At 40.4% G+C, this 17153-nt stretch overlaps 1 protein-coding gene across 4 annotated transcripts in view; it reads right to left on the bottom strand.

Annotated features, from left to right (window-relative positions):
• Window positions 1-707: 707 nt before the first annotated feature.
• DYNC1I1 (dynein cytoplasmic 1 intermediate chain 1) overlaps window positions 708-17153 on the bottom strand; it is a 180396-nt gene continuing 163950 nt past the window's right edge. For all 4 annotated transcript variants that reach the window (XM_009286345.2, XM_009286344.1, XM_009286346.1 and 1 more), the window contains one exon: window positions 708-818. In XM_009286345.2, coding sequence (XP_009284620.1) covers window positions 708-818 — 111 coding nt within the window. The remainder of the gene's footprint in view (window positions 819-17153) is intronic.

Genomic DNA, 17153 nt, shown 5'->3' with positions numbered 1-17153 from the left:
TCTTAACAAAAAAAAGAAAGGAAACTCATTCTACCCACTCAAGCCAACCTTTATAGATCCTACATCTTAAGCACAACTGATGTACTGTAATTGTTATGTGGACTTTAATGTAACCTCTACAGCAGCACAGACAATGCAGTTCTCTCATTATGCACATGCTTTAGGATCGTTTATTTTAATGCTTTCAAATAAATATGTTCCATGCAGCACACCGCAATAAATAAGGAGCAGCAACTTTCGTATAGTACATCCATTCATAATGTAAGTCACCATGTGAAACACCACATCTAAAGTCTTTGGCCCAGTCCCATACAGTGAAGCACACCACATCTGCACATAATCATATCTGGCTTCATATGGATTTAATAGGACTATGCCAGAAGGGCAATGTGAGCACAAGTTTAACCAGGGGTTCCTAGCTATTAAATACAGCTACTAAGTAGTTAAAAGGCAACAACTAAACCCATAAAGGGTTGATTTGTCTTTTCTTTCTTACTTTTCAGACAGAAATATAAAGTATGAAAATGCTCTGGATATTTTCAGCCTTGTGTAAAGCAGCGTGATTAATATGGAATGCTTTGAGCAATACTGGCACGTACACTGGCATCAAAAGCCACAGCAAGACTGACTCTGACACTGAACACCGGCGTACTCAGCGGGGGAAAGCTGCTGTTCTGGCGACGGCGGGCGCTGCTCCTTCTCTTCCTCTAGGCCGATAGCTCCACCGCCCCTTCCTCTTCGCTGTCTGCTCGGTTGGCGCGGATTTCCACCAGGGTCCGAGCGAAGCGGGTCCATTCATCGTTGTGCGGAACAGCCAGCTGGGGGAGAAACCGACAGGGAATTATCTCTCTGGCCCAAAATCGAGGCATGTCCTTTGAGGAGAGCTCCTATCGCAACCAGTGCGGTTGTGCACGGTGAAGGACCGAGGCATGGGCCTCACCAACCCGCTGTGGGTTGGTTACGCTGTAAAGTGCTGCCGAGTTCCCAGGACACGTCTGGCAGCTTCCTATTCAGCACCAGCTAGAAGGAGCTTTTACAGTCAGTGGCAGAGAAAAAAGCTGTTATCTGCTTGATTTTAAGGAAAAGTGTCTTGCTGGAGTGTTGTTGCAAAATCTACCCCTTGGTTAAAATACTTCAGATTTTCCAAACTAAGGCGAGGCCTTGATCTCTACACGTATGCCTAACTTTACACACGTGGGCTGGCCATTTGAAGTCAGCGAGGCTGTGCCCAAGTGTAATTGTTTGCAGGACCGAGGTCAATGTGCGCAAGGTAACAGAGCTTTTACAACACTGTATTGAAACTATTTTCCTGAAGTTCATTCAAGCTCTTAATAGTAAAATAAATATATTGTGTTATTTTAGTTACCCTCCTCTATGTTAAGGAATTCACAATTACAAGAAATGCATTATAATGGAAACGTTATACCAACTGGATACTGCATTACTGGTCTGATTTTTTTACTTCATCATGCAAGATCCATTTCCGTTTAATACCATTGATGTTTCTAATGAAGAGCTCTTGAACGTTAGGCTTCAAGAGGGATGTGTAATCTAAATAGCTAAACTTCCAGACAAAACGCTTTAGTGCTATGGCAAAATAATACTGCAGTCATTTCCAGCTGGATCCAACACTGCAATTTCTGAAAGATAATGCAAGCTGGGATTGAGATAATTAAAAAAAAAAAAAAAAAAGGCAAGCAGTTTTCTCAAACTTTGTTTTCATTAACTCAAATTCCAGAGAACAGCAACAAGCATCCAGCTGAACCATGCACATTTTTACTGCCCTCTTGAAGCCCTGTGATCTTGTCCTGAATGTAATATGAAAAAATAACTCTTTCAAGATACTATGCAGTGCTTCGTACTGAAGAAGGTGACTGTTTGGAAACTACGGGGCATACAAAAAACTGCTGTCCACCTCAGCAAATGGATGCCTTTAGACTAAAGAATGAGTATGACCTTAGCTAATCCAGTTCGTTGCACCCAATATTCAATCTGACTCACTTCTTTTAAAACACCACCAAAAATGCCGTGCAGATGGCTGGCTACCTATGTCCATTTGGCACTAGCAGATTATAGGTGCACATGAGGCTGTGTGGTACACTGTACTGGAATACAGTCAAATTATTCTCCTCTCCTTACATCCCAACAGCGATACATGTAACTGGAGACTAAGAAAAGGATCTATGACATGAATTAGCAAGCCCAGCTGGGGAAAGAGCTTGTGTATACGCCCAACGTTAACCACGTGTGAAAGCTCCACATACACTGCTGCAAGTTCAGTGTTAATCATATGGACAGGAATTTGCAATACTGGATCTAAGTATCTCCTCCGTATCTCACTGGCGCCGATGAGTTTTTCAACTATTTTGTATCTAGCTTTGCCTCTACATCCAATACTTTTGGGAAAAACATAGCATGTGTTTTAAAGCTTCCCATGTATAGTACATGTATCAGTGACTCAGCTACATTATGAAGGGCTGGTGTACAACAAGTATGGGGTTTTGCCTGTTGAAACACCGAATATAGTACAGTTCAGCATTTATTGAGGCTACAGACTGAGAAATGCAATCTGTGTGAAAGCCATCTCGGCCCTCAGTAATAGGTGTCGCTGCACTCTCTGGGTTTTCCCGTCTTTGTCTTCCAGTTTTTGCATTTTTCTCCGTTACTTTTCCCAGGAACGGAGACCAGAGTTGCAGGAGTAAATCATTTGAGACAGCTGTCTCTCACGCTCACACGCACAGATGTGGATCTGTGTTATGGTCTTTATTTCAAAGACAGCTCTGTTCTTTCAAAAACCTTCAGCGGAAGGAAATGTAATACCAGAATGGAGGTCAGTGCACCAACACACAAGTACCCGTAGCACAGCTTTGGTCACAGCCACACACCTATAGAAGCTACTGTATAAGTTAAGGGACAGTGCAGAGATCCTTCTATCATAGATGCAACCAAAAAACAGCTGTATAGCAATTTCCCCGTTACTATTGCTTGTGTCCTAAAAGATTTTATTTCTTGTGATGTATACGGCACTATCATTTATCAAACTCTTGAATGAAAACATGAAATGAATCTCACTTATTTCAAGTAGTAAAATCATTAAAGTGGAACAATATCCTAGGCAAAGGGCTTATTAAATTTAATAAAGCCTCATTTCTCCTTGTCTTTTAAAGTCCTAAACAGCATTACATTGTATTAAATGGCTGAAGAAGACAGTATGTCATTCTAAAGAAAAAAATGAAATATATTTATGACATTGAGTTCATTTAATTTCCTTTACTCCACAGCATGGCCACAGACAAATAAAATCAAAGTCCAGCCTATTAAAACAACTTGGTATCTCAACCTTGAAGAGTCTCCCCACAAATGTATGCATTACATGCATTACTGTTAGCTGACGGTGTTAGCAAGACCTGGGCCGTTTTTAATGACTCGGTTCACAAAACAATTGATGATTGAAGTGAATACCTTTAGCACAGAGATGAAAACATTCAGTGCCCACACACAATCTAATTACTTAGAACTTGGTCTTACTTTACCTTATTTAATCTCACGCACTGCATCATGCTTTCAACGAGGGGCCAATCCTGCTAATAGACTGTTAGTAGAATAAACCTCTCTAATATAAATTCCTCAGGGATGTGGAGGGAAACCTTGGCAATAATGAAGTCAAAGGAAAAATTGACTTTTATTCCCCCCACACTTCTTTCTGTGGAGGCCCTAATACCAAACCACAATAGTTACACAGCGAAAGACCACAAATAAAAACAAAAGCATCCACGAACTCCAATTCAAATTCTTGTCTGAATTAATGCTCCCCTTCCAGTCATTTCCCATTCAAGTTCCTTCAGCCGTGCACACTGACACCCACAAGTGTCGGAGGCCTGGGCCTATCTGTGGAACCTCCCTTTCAGCTTCTCTGCACAAGTTTTTTCTGTAAATACCAGGGCAGGGGTGGAAGAAACGAGGAGATACTTCATAGAGGAAGGGCAGAGGATTAGAGCTACCTGGGTGTTCCTCACTCCGTTTGGTGTTTTTGCCATTTTTCTGTCCACTTCCAGTTACTACAGAGCAGCACATGTTAAGTCCCAGCAGTCATGATGTCGACGCAGGACAGAAATGTTCACCAAAGCGTAATAACTTAATATAATAACTTACATTAACATTTGGGTCAGAAAGTTATTTGAATGAACTGACACTAAGGTATGGAGCAGAACAAGAAAATAAATGCTATTAAGTGTTCTCCTTTGATCCCTTCACAATGGAAGGTAAGCGCTACCTGCACGTAATTAATTGACTGAATTACTCACGCTGCTTTTACTTAAATATCATGGTACATTTAGGTTGCATCAGATAATAATTCTAATGAGGAAGACCAGTATTATCAAAGCAAGGTGGTGACTTTAGCCAAACTTTGTCTGTTAAGCTGTTGGAAGAGGGGTACTTTTGTCTTCTGTCTGGCTTTTAAAATACCAAAAGAGTTCAGGCTGCAAGCCTACCGACCTGCAAGGGTGACTACAAGTTTACGCATCCAAATAAACCTGCTGCTGCTTGTGAATTTACACATGCTCAGCTGGTTACAGTGAGAATTTAGTGTAGGAAAACATCTTCTCAGGATGTTAGGATGGTGACCCATTTTAATTGGGTGAAGATATTTTAACTCAGGACAATTAGGGTCTCTCATTTCTCAAAAAAAAAAAAAAAAATCAAAGTTTTCTTTATATCACTATCAACTTTTTAGATCTTCTCCCCCAATTCACTTTCATAAAATATTCTTTCAAAAGCACTCAATATCTGTAAGTATCTGTGCTTCCTACGTGCTCAATAACATATAACAAATAACAAAGACATGTAATATACTAAATACTAGACACATTTAAGATTTTATCATTTAAACTAGTTCACAAACTGTTTTTCTTGCTGATATTGAAAAACTGATTTACGTGATGCAAGCTCTCAGAATTAATTTTTCCACCACCTCCATTACTATGATTTTAGATAAGCAGATTTGGGATAAGAAAAGATAACCCCCCAGCACAGTCCTCCTGGCTGAACGGTGCAGCACAAATAACGTGGCTGGAAAAGGAAAGCCTCCCTCGGCAGCACCTCCCAGCCAGCAGTCTTCAGACCCCCATGCAAAGTGAGCTCAGCTGAGCCCCCAGATTGAGACTGGCTGCGTGCTGCACCCGAGGGCTGGTATGCAGCAGCCACGATTAATACTAAGCACCCGAGAGGTGGATTGGTGCTTTCAGCAAGCCCAGGGGCGGCCTCCAGATAGTAACACTAAATAGATTTCTGCCTATTCCTGCGAGGCGTTAGAGTTATCAGTTTATCTTATTATAGGTAAATAACATTATACCTATGTGGATCTTTCCCAGCCTGCGCTTCCCCAGTCCACCATATGTACACATACCAAGGGAAGGCAACTCTTGACTGGACAGAACAGAATACAAAGGGCCTAGAAAGTGAGATGATGGGATGCAACAGCAGAAGGATTGTAAATTAGGAGCTGAGATCTCCCCGTCCTCTTGTTCTTCTCCTTCCCGTCTGCTAGCGGTGGCTGAATCCTGGCCAGCTAGAAGCCCTTTGTCTCTAGTATCATTCTCACCCTCTGCTTTTTGGGTGGTGATGTGTTGAGCTGTGCTTTCAAGACTGGAGAGGATCTGAACAACATCTCGATTTGGAAAGAAGGGATTTGTCTAGCTGGGCCCCATAGGTCAACTACCGTAGGTCCCCCCAGTTCATTTTTCAGAGTCATGGGGTTACAGCAGACTTTGAAGCAACAAGGCTTGTAAAGTTTAAAGGTAAGATTGTTCCAACTTGTGCCTATTCTCCACTGTAGATAAAGGATAAAATGACCAGACCCAAGGGAAATGACCGCCAGGATCTTCCTGACAAGCACCTGGCTTTGCCTTGCTGATGTGTCACAATTCTATGTGATTTATGCAGTGCACGACAAAACTGTATCTCATGGTGCCACCACAGAGCCCTTGGATTTGTGAACCTTCCGAAGCTTCTCTGTGTTTCCTGGGTGATCACTCTAGCCAAGCACTTCACTTACCTGTTAGCTTTCCAGCCCTGAAGCACAAACACGTGCCCCCCTCGACGCTAGTACTGACCAAGGAGATGGTTTATGTGCATCTGGTAAGAGAGTAACAGCCCTCTCCTCCTGAGGCTTGCCAGGCCAGCTAGTCACAGGTAGCAGCATGAATGTGAGTTTCACCAGGAACAGCCTCCTCCATCTTCTCGTCAAGGCAGAGATTTCCTCTGTGTGCAGAGCTTCCAATCCATGCAGCAGAGATCTTACAAACACAAGCTGTATTTCCCGTGTTTTCCCAGAAACTGCGCTATTAGCAACTTCACTGAACACTACTACTCTTAAAACTGTAAGACAGAACTCAGGAAAAGGAGATGCTCTGACCAGACAACTCTCAATGCTTCCATTTGTGTCAGCTAGTGCTGGCCTCCCCAAGCAAGCAGAAAAGCAACAAAAAAAAAAGTGCCTCAAGTCACAAATCAACATAAATTTCTTTTCATTTTCAGATCATTTAACACCTTCTAGTAACATTTGCTCTTTTAAGTCAGGTCTATTAAAAAAAAAAAAAAGAAAAAGGAATGATTTTGAGACAAAAAACCCCAACTTTGAATATGCCTTTTAAAGGAATCTATCCAGAAGGTTGAAATAAGATATTACAACATATTTCAAGATTTTCGTATATTCCCCTCCTATCCATCTTTTTTATGGCTGAGAGTGTTTCAGCTCAATTTGCCCAAATCTCTGTATAGTTTCAGTTTCCCTGAAAAACCACTTTCCAGCAAATGAATTATTCATTGAGGATATTTCACTTTATTCCTGGCTCCTCGCCTTCCCTGGAGCCTGTAAATCTTTGGGATGGGAGCGGACAAACTCTTCCTGCCTTCATCCCTCCATGCTCTTGTCTAGCACAGCTCTCCTCTGAGGGCTGGGGACTCTCCCGAGAAGGAGATAAAATGCAGTTTCAGCCTCCACTTTGGAGGAACCAGTGTCCCACAGGCTCAAAGGGAGCACAGTCATCCGTGTTCAACCTATTGCGTTTCCTTTTAATGAGTGTTCCTCATGGGTCAATATACCTGCCACTGAGACACTGGTTCATACCTGCAGCACTGATCACTGGTGAAAGTATCGTGCAATCCCAGTCACCAGGTTAATAATCACATTTTTTTTCCACCTTCACCTAGAGTTCAGACGCCTCAAAGCAAAAATAGCCGTGGGAAGAACTTCCTCAGCGTTGCCTCTGACTGAGGGGTTGTTCTGAAGGGGCGAATTTTTCCAACCAGAACGGTCTATAATCGCTTCTAACACACACGTCCCGTGGACACAGGTGTAAAAGGAGAATCTGAAAATGAACCGTTACACCACAACTTGGAACGATCTGCCAAAGTATGTGGTCTGCAGCCAGCCCGCGCAACCGTAGTGCCACACACTGTTTTCAATTAGACGTTTGCAGACGAGCCTGCATGGTGGTCCAAGATACACTCTAAGGGTGACAGCAGTTCCCGAGACAAAAATCTGCGACCCATTCAAACACATTTCGTAGAAGTACAATGCTTTCTCATTTTTTATATAGAAAACGTTGTTCTGATCTAAGTTGATGGGTTTCTATAGCTAGTCACCATGCTCCTAGAGATCAGAAAACTTCTGATTAACACACATCTTTTATTAGTTGCATTTGGGTTTGCTGCTGTTTGGAGGCAAAGGCTGATTTTATTGTAGGCAATCCTGTTTACTTGTCTCTGCTTCAACACAGCCCTGTTTGCAAAAAAATCTCATATCCAGCAGGGAAAAAAAAACCTATATGAAAATTAATGTTCCTCTCATCTCTAAAATACTCTGTTGCTATTATAACTTTTGAGAAGGGCAAGTTAAACACTCTTTCAAGAGATAGCTAATTAAAGCTTAGAAAATATTCAGATTAATTTGAGTTTGTGGAAAACAGCAAGTCTGGTAAACTAACTTTAATGATGAAAATCTCAGACTTCACACTAAGTTATTTGTGTATGGGGTTTATCACCATTTTTATATTCTTTCAATTTAATAGCATCATCAAATAAACATAGCTTCAGGCGAATATAATTTTAGCTATTTTCTCTAAGCAGAATTTTTGTCAACCTATATTGTCCATATCACCCGCTAAAATTAAGTGCCATATTGAAAAGAAATCTGCTGCAAGTACTTTGTGCAATGGATTAACATCTGAATGCAGTTATGACATTGTAGGTAAAAAGATTTTTAACAATGATAAAATATAACTACTTCAGCTTGATGTTTTCTAAAAAGTAGAACAGACAATCGGTCTAATTTTCTGGGCAAAAGAGAACACTTGCAGAATGAGGATCGTAATACTTACAAATGAAAAACAAGAATTACAGTTCCGCTTTAAGCAATTGATCCTATCTTCTGGAGTTCAACAGATGTTTTATCACTATCATTGAGGTGAAAACAGATATGTCAATGTAAATATTAAATATCTTGATACGCACACATAGAGCAGGCAGGCACGCACCTATTCTGGCCCTGGTCTTGCCCCCCAGAATCAATTACAGACCGCCTTTGATATTTTTCTCAACCTATATGGATTTTTTTTTCCTGAAAAAGCCTATATTTTTCTAGGCAACACCCTATGCCACACACATGGATGGAAACAAAGTGGGAGGTAATATGCAACGAAATGGCCACCAAAGTAACCAAGGGCACCCTTTTCACATAACTATAGTACCACTGTATTTAACTCTTGGGAGAGCCGAGCATCACTGTTAACAATGGATGAAACCACTGGCAGGAACTCAAACCCCACATACTGCATGCAGATGATTTTAATAAGATACAGTGTTTAGACCACAAAGGATACACTCCAGAGTAGCTCTATATATATTTGTTTACTTAATTGAAGGGGTGGAATACCATAGGCAGCCTAAATACTGCATTTATTCTATGCACAGCAGTCAGTCTAGTGTCACAGACACAGTATATACCACCCTTCTATGAAGTTAATTACTTAGCCCTCATCTAGATTAATGTCTGTTGTGATTTATTTCTTTGCAATTCGCCAGCAGGGTCTGATTTAACTAGTGCTGCCATAGTAAAAAGAAGACAAAATATTAACTTATATGACAAAAAAAAGCTTAATCTCAAACAGAAACTGAATCCATTTTCAGCAAACTTCGACTTTTTCTCCTAAGGAGAACAGTAGCTGCTGAATTGTTACACAGTTGATGGTAAATTATGTTTTGAATACCAAGCAAACAATGGTGTTATTTTAATAATTTATATGTAATGTGCAAAGATACACTGTATAAAAGGCCTACATAGGAACTCAAGCATTTGAATGCCCATTAATTCTTTTCTAAACTTAGTCCTCTTTGTCTGCAGCAGTCATCTCGATGCCGGTCTAACAGGAGAACAGATTAAAATGTAGTCCATAAATTATACATACATGACACACAAATGCATGTTAACAGAACATTAAGACTGCAGACTGTAACACTTCAAAGATAGGAAATGTCAGAGTTAAGACTAACTCCCTCAATTTGAGCATGTTACTCATTTTGCGTTATGATACTGTCTTTAATCTTTAAAAAAAAAAAAAAGTAAGAAACAACAAAACCTGTGCTGGAAGCAAACACCAATTATGGAAAACTTCAGCCTGAAGGATTAAAACTTGATAGGACATATGGAAAAGAAACCAAGGAAGTGGAAAGTATCCTTAATTGTAGACAACGCTACAGTTCTACCTATAATATCAGAGTTGGCTCAGGCTCTCCTGAATTAACCAGAAAGAATTACGTCCAACCTATCAGAGTATGCTTCCCTCAATTAACGTATCAATATGCTGCACTTGATATCAACTACAGAGGATAAAATATTGAGTAATCACCAGTCATCTTGAAAGAGATGACTGAAAGTTGAAATTTAGATTACTTTTGTTTCCTTAGATCAACTCTTATTTTTAAAATACAAATGTTAAACTATAAGCTTATAGCCTGTTCTTAAGCACACCAGAGTGTTTTCACCAGTCACGTTATGGGGATCCTCTCCTATGGATCTCCTCGAGTGATACTTTCAATGGCAGAGACTATTGGCCTGTTTAAGTCCTTGGAAACAAGAGATTTAACATAATTAATCAGCTACGGGAGCAGAAAGAGCATCTGCCATGCTTCAGAAAAGCTACCAATTTTGCTTCAAAAGAGGTGGTGCCCTAAGCTGCAAAGTTCTTGCAGTTCCTACCTTTCCACCACTTCTGTAATGCCATCAATTTACAGGTTGATTAAGAAAAACAGTGAGGCACGCTGCCTGCCATTCATCTCCCATGGGGATCTCAGTCCTGCTTTGATTGCCATTTCTCAAAGTCATTGAAAACTCCTGTAATTTTCTGCATGAGTTTCAGGACATTTAATGTTTGGAGCTAAGAGATCAGGAGAATTCCTCTCTACCAAATTATGTTATCAGTTCTCATCATTGCACTAGAAAGCCTAAAAACACCAAATGGATCAAAACTAGAAGATAAGGAGCCTCCAACCTATTGTTCTTTCCAATATCTACATTTTTTTTACTGACAACTACATTGATCGGAAGAACTGTCCCATCATTTTTACTTGAAATACTAGAGCTTCTGCCTATGCGGTAGCTGCACTGGCAAAGGTGCCTCCCTGAAAGTTCAGCTGAGTGAAGGACTATTGCCTCAGGGAAGAAATAAATCATGGTGTCTTCAGCTCAGCTTGCTTCCTTTCCAAACCAAGTCGGCCATATCCACGCCATGATTCATGCCAGGAAATCTGGCAGAACAGGAACCGTAAAGGACTTTCGCCATGGCTTTCTGCCTCCCAGTTGGCTAACGGACTCTCACCGAAAGTAGCTTATGAACTGCTCAAAGATTCTGGTTTGCAGGAGAGTTGCTGCCTTCCCTGAGATTTTGCACGCATTCCATTATCTGCAAAAGCTCATCCATGAAATAGCAGGGGGGTTTGTTTTGTTGTTTTGTTTTTGTTTTTTTTTCTCATTTCAGACATAGACTTTTCCATCACTCTAGGCACTGGAGGATACATTTCACATTTAAATTAAACACTGAATATGGAATTTTAGCCGCCAAATAGGATGTATTAAGGGCCAGAGTTATCCTCAGTTGATATTTGAGGTTTAACCGTTACTTTCCAAGTCACGAATTAAATCTTTTTTCATGTTCAAAATACAGACCATTTTGCAAACCGTAAAAAAGATTGAAAACATAGTTAGATTCTCAAAAAATGAAAACCGCTACTGGATGTGACAGGTTGAAAACACACAGAAGCATCATGAAGAAAATTAATTATACAAAGCAGCTCTTGTTTCAAAAGTCTTTTAACACCACAATGATAACACATGAATTTCAATGAAATTTGCAAATTGCTGCACACAAACTGAGCTTAAACTAAATTTTGCATTTGGTACTTTACCCCTTCCGCACTCTCTGTTCCTTAAAGCTATCAACATTTTTCAGTAACACTTCTTTTTATCAGAAAGGGCGTACAAACTTTCAGAGAAAATATCACCCAACAGACTAGCTAGATATTTAAAATACATACTCTGTGACACTATTAACATGCGTTGACTTCAGCTCTGTCCCCTACCGGCGTTCCAGGATGCAGGGTCAGGATGGGGCAGACTCAAGCACTCACTCAGTTTCCACTGCCTCACCTACAACTACCATGGAAAGCCTGGACCCAGATTAGCTTTTCCACTAAGCCTCTTGAAAGGTTTTCAGAAGCAGTAACTGAGGAGCTAGTAGTGAAGCCACCGATAGTGCCAATACGCTAAACATACAGTGGACGGACTGGTATGTCCAATCTGGAGCCTGCCTTTCTCCTTTCTCTCTTGCCCTTTACAGTGTTTCCCAGCTCAGCAGGAAAATACCGTCAGGAAGATTGTCACATACAGCTCTCCCTTCTCCCCCTCCCGCAGGCTTTACTGTGCAGAAAGGGAATGATCTCTTACAGCTTCTCTTCTGCCACTCTCATCACTTCGTTATCTGAGTGCCTTCTAATAGTGCATTAAGCTACATGATTAACTCCTGTCACATGTGGCTTGTTCTCTCTGATCCTCTCTGCAGGGGGAGGATCTGGGCCTTTGCAAGGGGAAAGGAAACATACGTCTGCTTTAGAAGTAGTGTGCAAATGAATAAAAAGGACTAGAGTCAGATTTTTGTTGGTTGGTTGACTGGTTTTCTTAAGCTTTTTATTTCATATGATGATGAGTTGAGGAATTCTTATAAGAGATATTTGTATCATATTGGAAACTCATGTCTTTTTACCCCATGAAATTCTCTGGGGAGCTAGTAAGCTATCTCTGGAGAACTACTGAAATATTTCATCATAAGCAACTGGAAGGTAAGGATAAAGAATCAATTGAATTTTTAGGATGACTATTTAACACCCCCCCCCTTCCCGTCTGTTTTCACTAATGCCCATTTAATTCTACTGTCTAATCAACAAATGAGAGAAAGGGTATCTTAATTAAAAATCTGGTACTTCTCCCTTTAGTTTTAACAAGTAATATACCAGTAGTAAAATGAATGTGGAATTTCATGTTCATTTATATATATATATATAGCGAAACAGAGGAAACAGTGTTGTTACCAAGAACAGGCATACATCATGGCATAGGCAGGAGAGTGACCCTGTATGCCAGGTGCGACCCACTGCTGTATCACACACAAGCACATCACAAAATCCTGTTGACAGGCTCCACTTCGAGAGGCTGTTTGTCCCACTGGCCCTACCCGCTCTGGAACTTCAGCCTCCTGCTAGTTAAAAATATTCTTCTAATTTTTGACTCAAATGAGTATGTGGCCAGCTTGCAGCCACATGTGCTGGTGGCAGCACGTCCTCAGCTTCACTAGTTCTCCCACTCTGGCCCCAAGCACTCCTATCTCTGCATGTACATGAATCATCTATATTGCCACCAGGCTCAGACTTCCTTGGCTAGTCACATCAAGTTCTTCAGCCTCTTTCTACAGGCTACTCTCCTCTCCCAGTAGCCCAGATCCACATCTCTCCCTGATATGTTTCAAGTGTTCTTTTAAAAAATACACATTTTTAAACAAGAGGGGGAATGATTTTGAGGTCATCTTTCAAATAACATCAGTTTTATGAAGCTGCTTTGTAAGTCAGAAGGCCATGACAAAGGTGACTGAGAAGGGCAGAGAGGCAGTGATGCCACATGACGTGCAAGAGGTGGCAGGGAAAGGGAAGCGTAAGGCACTAGACTGGCACTGGAGATAAACAGCTCCAACCCTCAGCAACCAGCCTTGGGTAAGTCAAATTAGTTAAATCATGGCTCAGTTTTCCCTCTTGAAAAGTACTTCCCTAATAAAGATTGTTATTAGGAATACAAGCCTCCACTCCAGCTTATTTAAGTACCAAAACAGACTGAAAGAACAAGGTAACTCATATCCTTTCCCATTTCTTATCAGACTAGTATGACCGTACCGACAAGCACACAGCCATGAATAGGAGTGTATAGGGGTACTCACAGGCATAAACGTATGCATTTCTATGTCTGGATGTAGCCAAGCCTCGTTTTAAACTGTAAAAGTATATAAATGCTTGGTTTTAACTTACCAACATAACAACATTGTTTTTCTACAGGAGAATAAACCAGTGCTTACATAAAGACCTCAAAGCATTCACAGTAACCTAAAGTAATGAATATTGTAATGAGAAACACAAGTATTTAGGGTGATAATGACTGGACTTTGCTCTACTTAGATCGGCTCACCCCCTATGGAGGCTACCAAAGCTTAAAGATTTTATCACCCTAGTAATCAGCAATGGGTAATGGCCTTCATAAAACACAGTAATTAAATTGACTGATTTCAAACTAGTGCATTTTTTTCATTAGGGAGTTCTTATTTAACCTACTTCAAAAATCCCTTTGTGAATACTGGCTATATCAGTCAAAATTCAAATGACAAGGGATGAAGAGCTTGTTCTGTTCAATATTTCAGATATTATTCAAGTAAAAAGCTGGAGTTCCTAGTATGCTGTCATCTTTTTTTTTTTTTTTTTTGGTCATCTCTAAGAGCTTCCAGTTTTAAAAGTCTCTCAAGACTGAACATTATAAAACTGGGGGCGGAGGGGAAGCAAATCAAAACCTTAGCTCTTTACATTTTCCAACAACTCTTAAGAGATTCTGCTTTGTTAAAACATGCTTTTAAAATTCTCCGAGGCCAGCGTTCCAACCTCCCTAGCAAAAATATCAATGGTGAAATTGAGGCACTGCCTCACAATCCATTTAATTATCCTTTGTGCCTGGATTGTGCATGTTGTTGTAACTACTGTATCTTACTTGATCTTTGAACGCTTTTGAATAAAACTTGGTTGTAAGCACAACCCCTTATTATTGCTCAAATTTGCCTTCATGATATGTGTGTAAGCAATTTACCTGTGTTCCAAGAATACTTGTAACTCAACACAGATTTTAAAAGAAAATATTTTACGGCGAGTCTCAACTCTGCTTTTGTGGCAAAAACATTTCCTAACTCAATATATGCTCTACAGCAGCTTTATGATTGCAAAAGTAAACCTACTGGAAAATCTACCTGGATAACTACATGACACAAAACCTAGTTTCATATTTCTCTCTCTGGGCTACAGCAGTTTTTAACTGCATGAAAGAGATGCTGGATATGTTTTCCGTATGAAATCTATAGTGAAACACAGGGATCTCAAGATAGGAGTACAAAGTACCAACCCTTCTGCCCTCTACCCAGAAAAATAAGTGACTCAATAGCCATGCTGAAATGTGAGAGTTGGTCAGAAATACGCATTTCTCTCTGTCTAGAACCCTAAGAATCTCAGAGCAGCTGTTAAAGGCTGCTGAAATCGAAGGAAATTATTTTATAGGCACCAGTGAGATATTCCTTACTGTACCACTTCATCCACATATTTCTGGCTGGCAGTTGCCAGCTCCTCCCTCACTGGTCATGTACTTGAAAATGAGATACGGGATTAACACCCATCATGGAGCAAATGGGGAAGTACACAAACAACCTAACGCAGCAGCCCTAAAAGGGCTTAAGGAGATACTAACCCTGAAACCTAACAAAGTCACATAAACATCAATCTGATTCTGATTTCACTGCAAGGAAACGAGGACAGAGGTAATAACTGTGTAAAGAATCCCAGGTACCTGCTTTCTGTGGCAGAGCCAGCTCTCCTGGATGGTCTACGGAAAGACCTTTTCTTACTTTTCTCCAGTTCCACCTGTCATACCAGTCGCCCTTTAAAAGCATGACTAGAATCAACTGTCTGAAAGACCACCAAACAGATGCAGTAGTTTGTCCTGTAACTAGTTTAACAAAATAATGTACAGTAATAAGCGCCTTGTGATTACAATTTCAAACTCTCCAATCCTGTGCTGCAAACTTACTTCATATTTTATTACAATCAAATAATAAATCATTGATTTACAGTTTCTATTTATTCACAGTGCAAGCAGAATATGACCTGGAAGAGATTAATGGGAAAAAAAAAGAAATAATGGAAGGTGGATGAGAAGCTGCTTCTTTCACAACCAAAGGTGCAAAGAGCATTCTCAATAAGCCAGGTAAGCAATGAACGTGGTTGTTAGAGAATATTTATGGCAGCGGCAACCGTGTAACATCACTGAAGCATGCACAATGGGAGCAAGCTTTCTAGAAAATATATCTACAAAACAGACATGCAGTTAGGTCTAACTATCAATCATCTGGACATGTGAATAAATCTATAGTCAGTGGTCCATGTTCTGTTAAAATCAACTTCTACCATACAGAAAACTTGCTGCCCAGTAAATAAGCCATAAGACCACAAAAGCTAAAATACATTATGCATACTATCACAATAATAATATCTCAACTACTAGACCAGCAAAGGTTTGAATATTTAGATCTTACAGAGAGTAAAGTGTATTTACAATGACTGGTTATATTCTCTGGTTAAGTTATATAGGTTTAAGACCCCATCACACTGAAACAATCAGATTTTGGTGTGTTTGTTTGGGTTTTTATTTCATTTTATAATTCACATTCTTTAAATCAGTGGTTACTGATCCACAAAAGCACATCTATATGGACTATTTAAGTCTCCTCTCCCCTGGAAGTGTGTGTATAGCTCCCATTAATGCTAATGGGCATAAAGCACACGCATTGAGGAGAAAATAGACCCCTCACTGTGAAAATAAATGTGTTCAGTTATTTTCAGACACGATGCCGAAACCAAACAACTAAAAGTACATACTCTAAGGAGATAACATTATATAGCCTAACTGAAAATGTCACCATTATTTTTAACTCCCTGGTCATGGACCCCGCCACGTTCTTCATGTTTCTGCCATTTCTTGTGTCATGAAGACTATGACTGGATAACATATCAAAAAGGGCGAAATCCTAAATTCTTACACAAGCAAAACAGCCCTGATCTCACACTCCTTGCCTTCACAAAGGATGCAAGGTTAGGCCTTGTGTCTTCTGTTTTCACTTAGGCCATATAATTTTCTCTTTACACCATATAGGTTAATAGCAGCAGTAAACTTTACTGTTCTCTAGAATAGTTCCTTAAAACTGTGATGAAGCTACCAAAGTAAAAATTCCTATCACTTAAATATTTTCCTTAATGATTTGATATCCGGATGTTTTCTGCTCTGATCAAAATTCATGGAGTCAATTCTGTCTGTTCAAAGAGGTAGGAAAAATTGCTTATATAATAATGTGAAATTCAAAGACACTGTGCTTTATTATAATACAAATATTTAGGCCAGGTGACCGGCCTAGTACCAGGTGACCCGCCTAGTGGATGAGGGAAAGGCTGTGGATGTGGTCTACCTGGACTTCAATAAGGACTTTGACACCGTCTCCCACAGCATTCTCCTAGAGAAGCTGGCGGCTCACGGCTTAGACAGGTGTACTCTGCGCTGGGTCAAAAACTGGCTGGACGGCCGGGCCCAGAGAGTCGTGGTGAATGGAGTTCAATCCACTTGGCGGCCGGTCACGAGCGGTGTTCCCCAGGGCTCAGTACTGGGGCCAGTCTTGTTCAATATCTTTATCAATGATCTGGATGAGGGGATCGAGTGCACCCTCAGTAAGTTTGCAGACAACACCAAGCTGGGC

Source organism: Aptenodytes forsteri, unplaced genomic scaffold (assembly GCF_000699145.1).
Source record: "Aptenodytes forsteri isolate BGI_AS27 unplaced genomic scaffold, ASM69914v1 Scaffold55, whole genome shotgun sequence".
Classification (NCBI taxonomy): domain Eukaryota; kingdom Metazoa; phylum Chordata; class Aves; order Sphenisciformes; family Spheniscidae; genus Aptenodytes; species Aptenodytes forsteri.
Note: the sequence above shows the minus strand (reverse complement) of the source record. Positions and strands in the feature narration are given on the sequence as shown.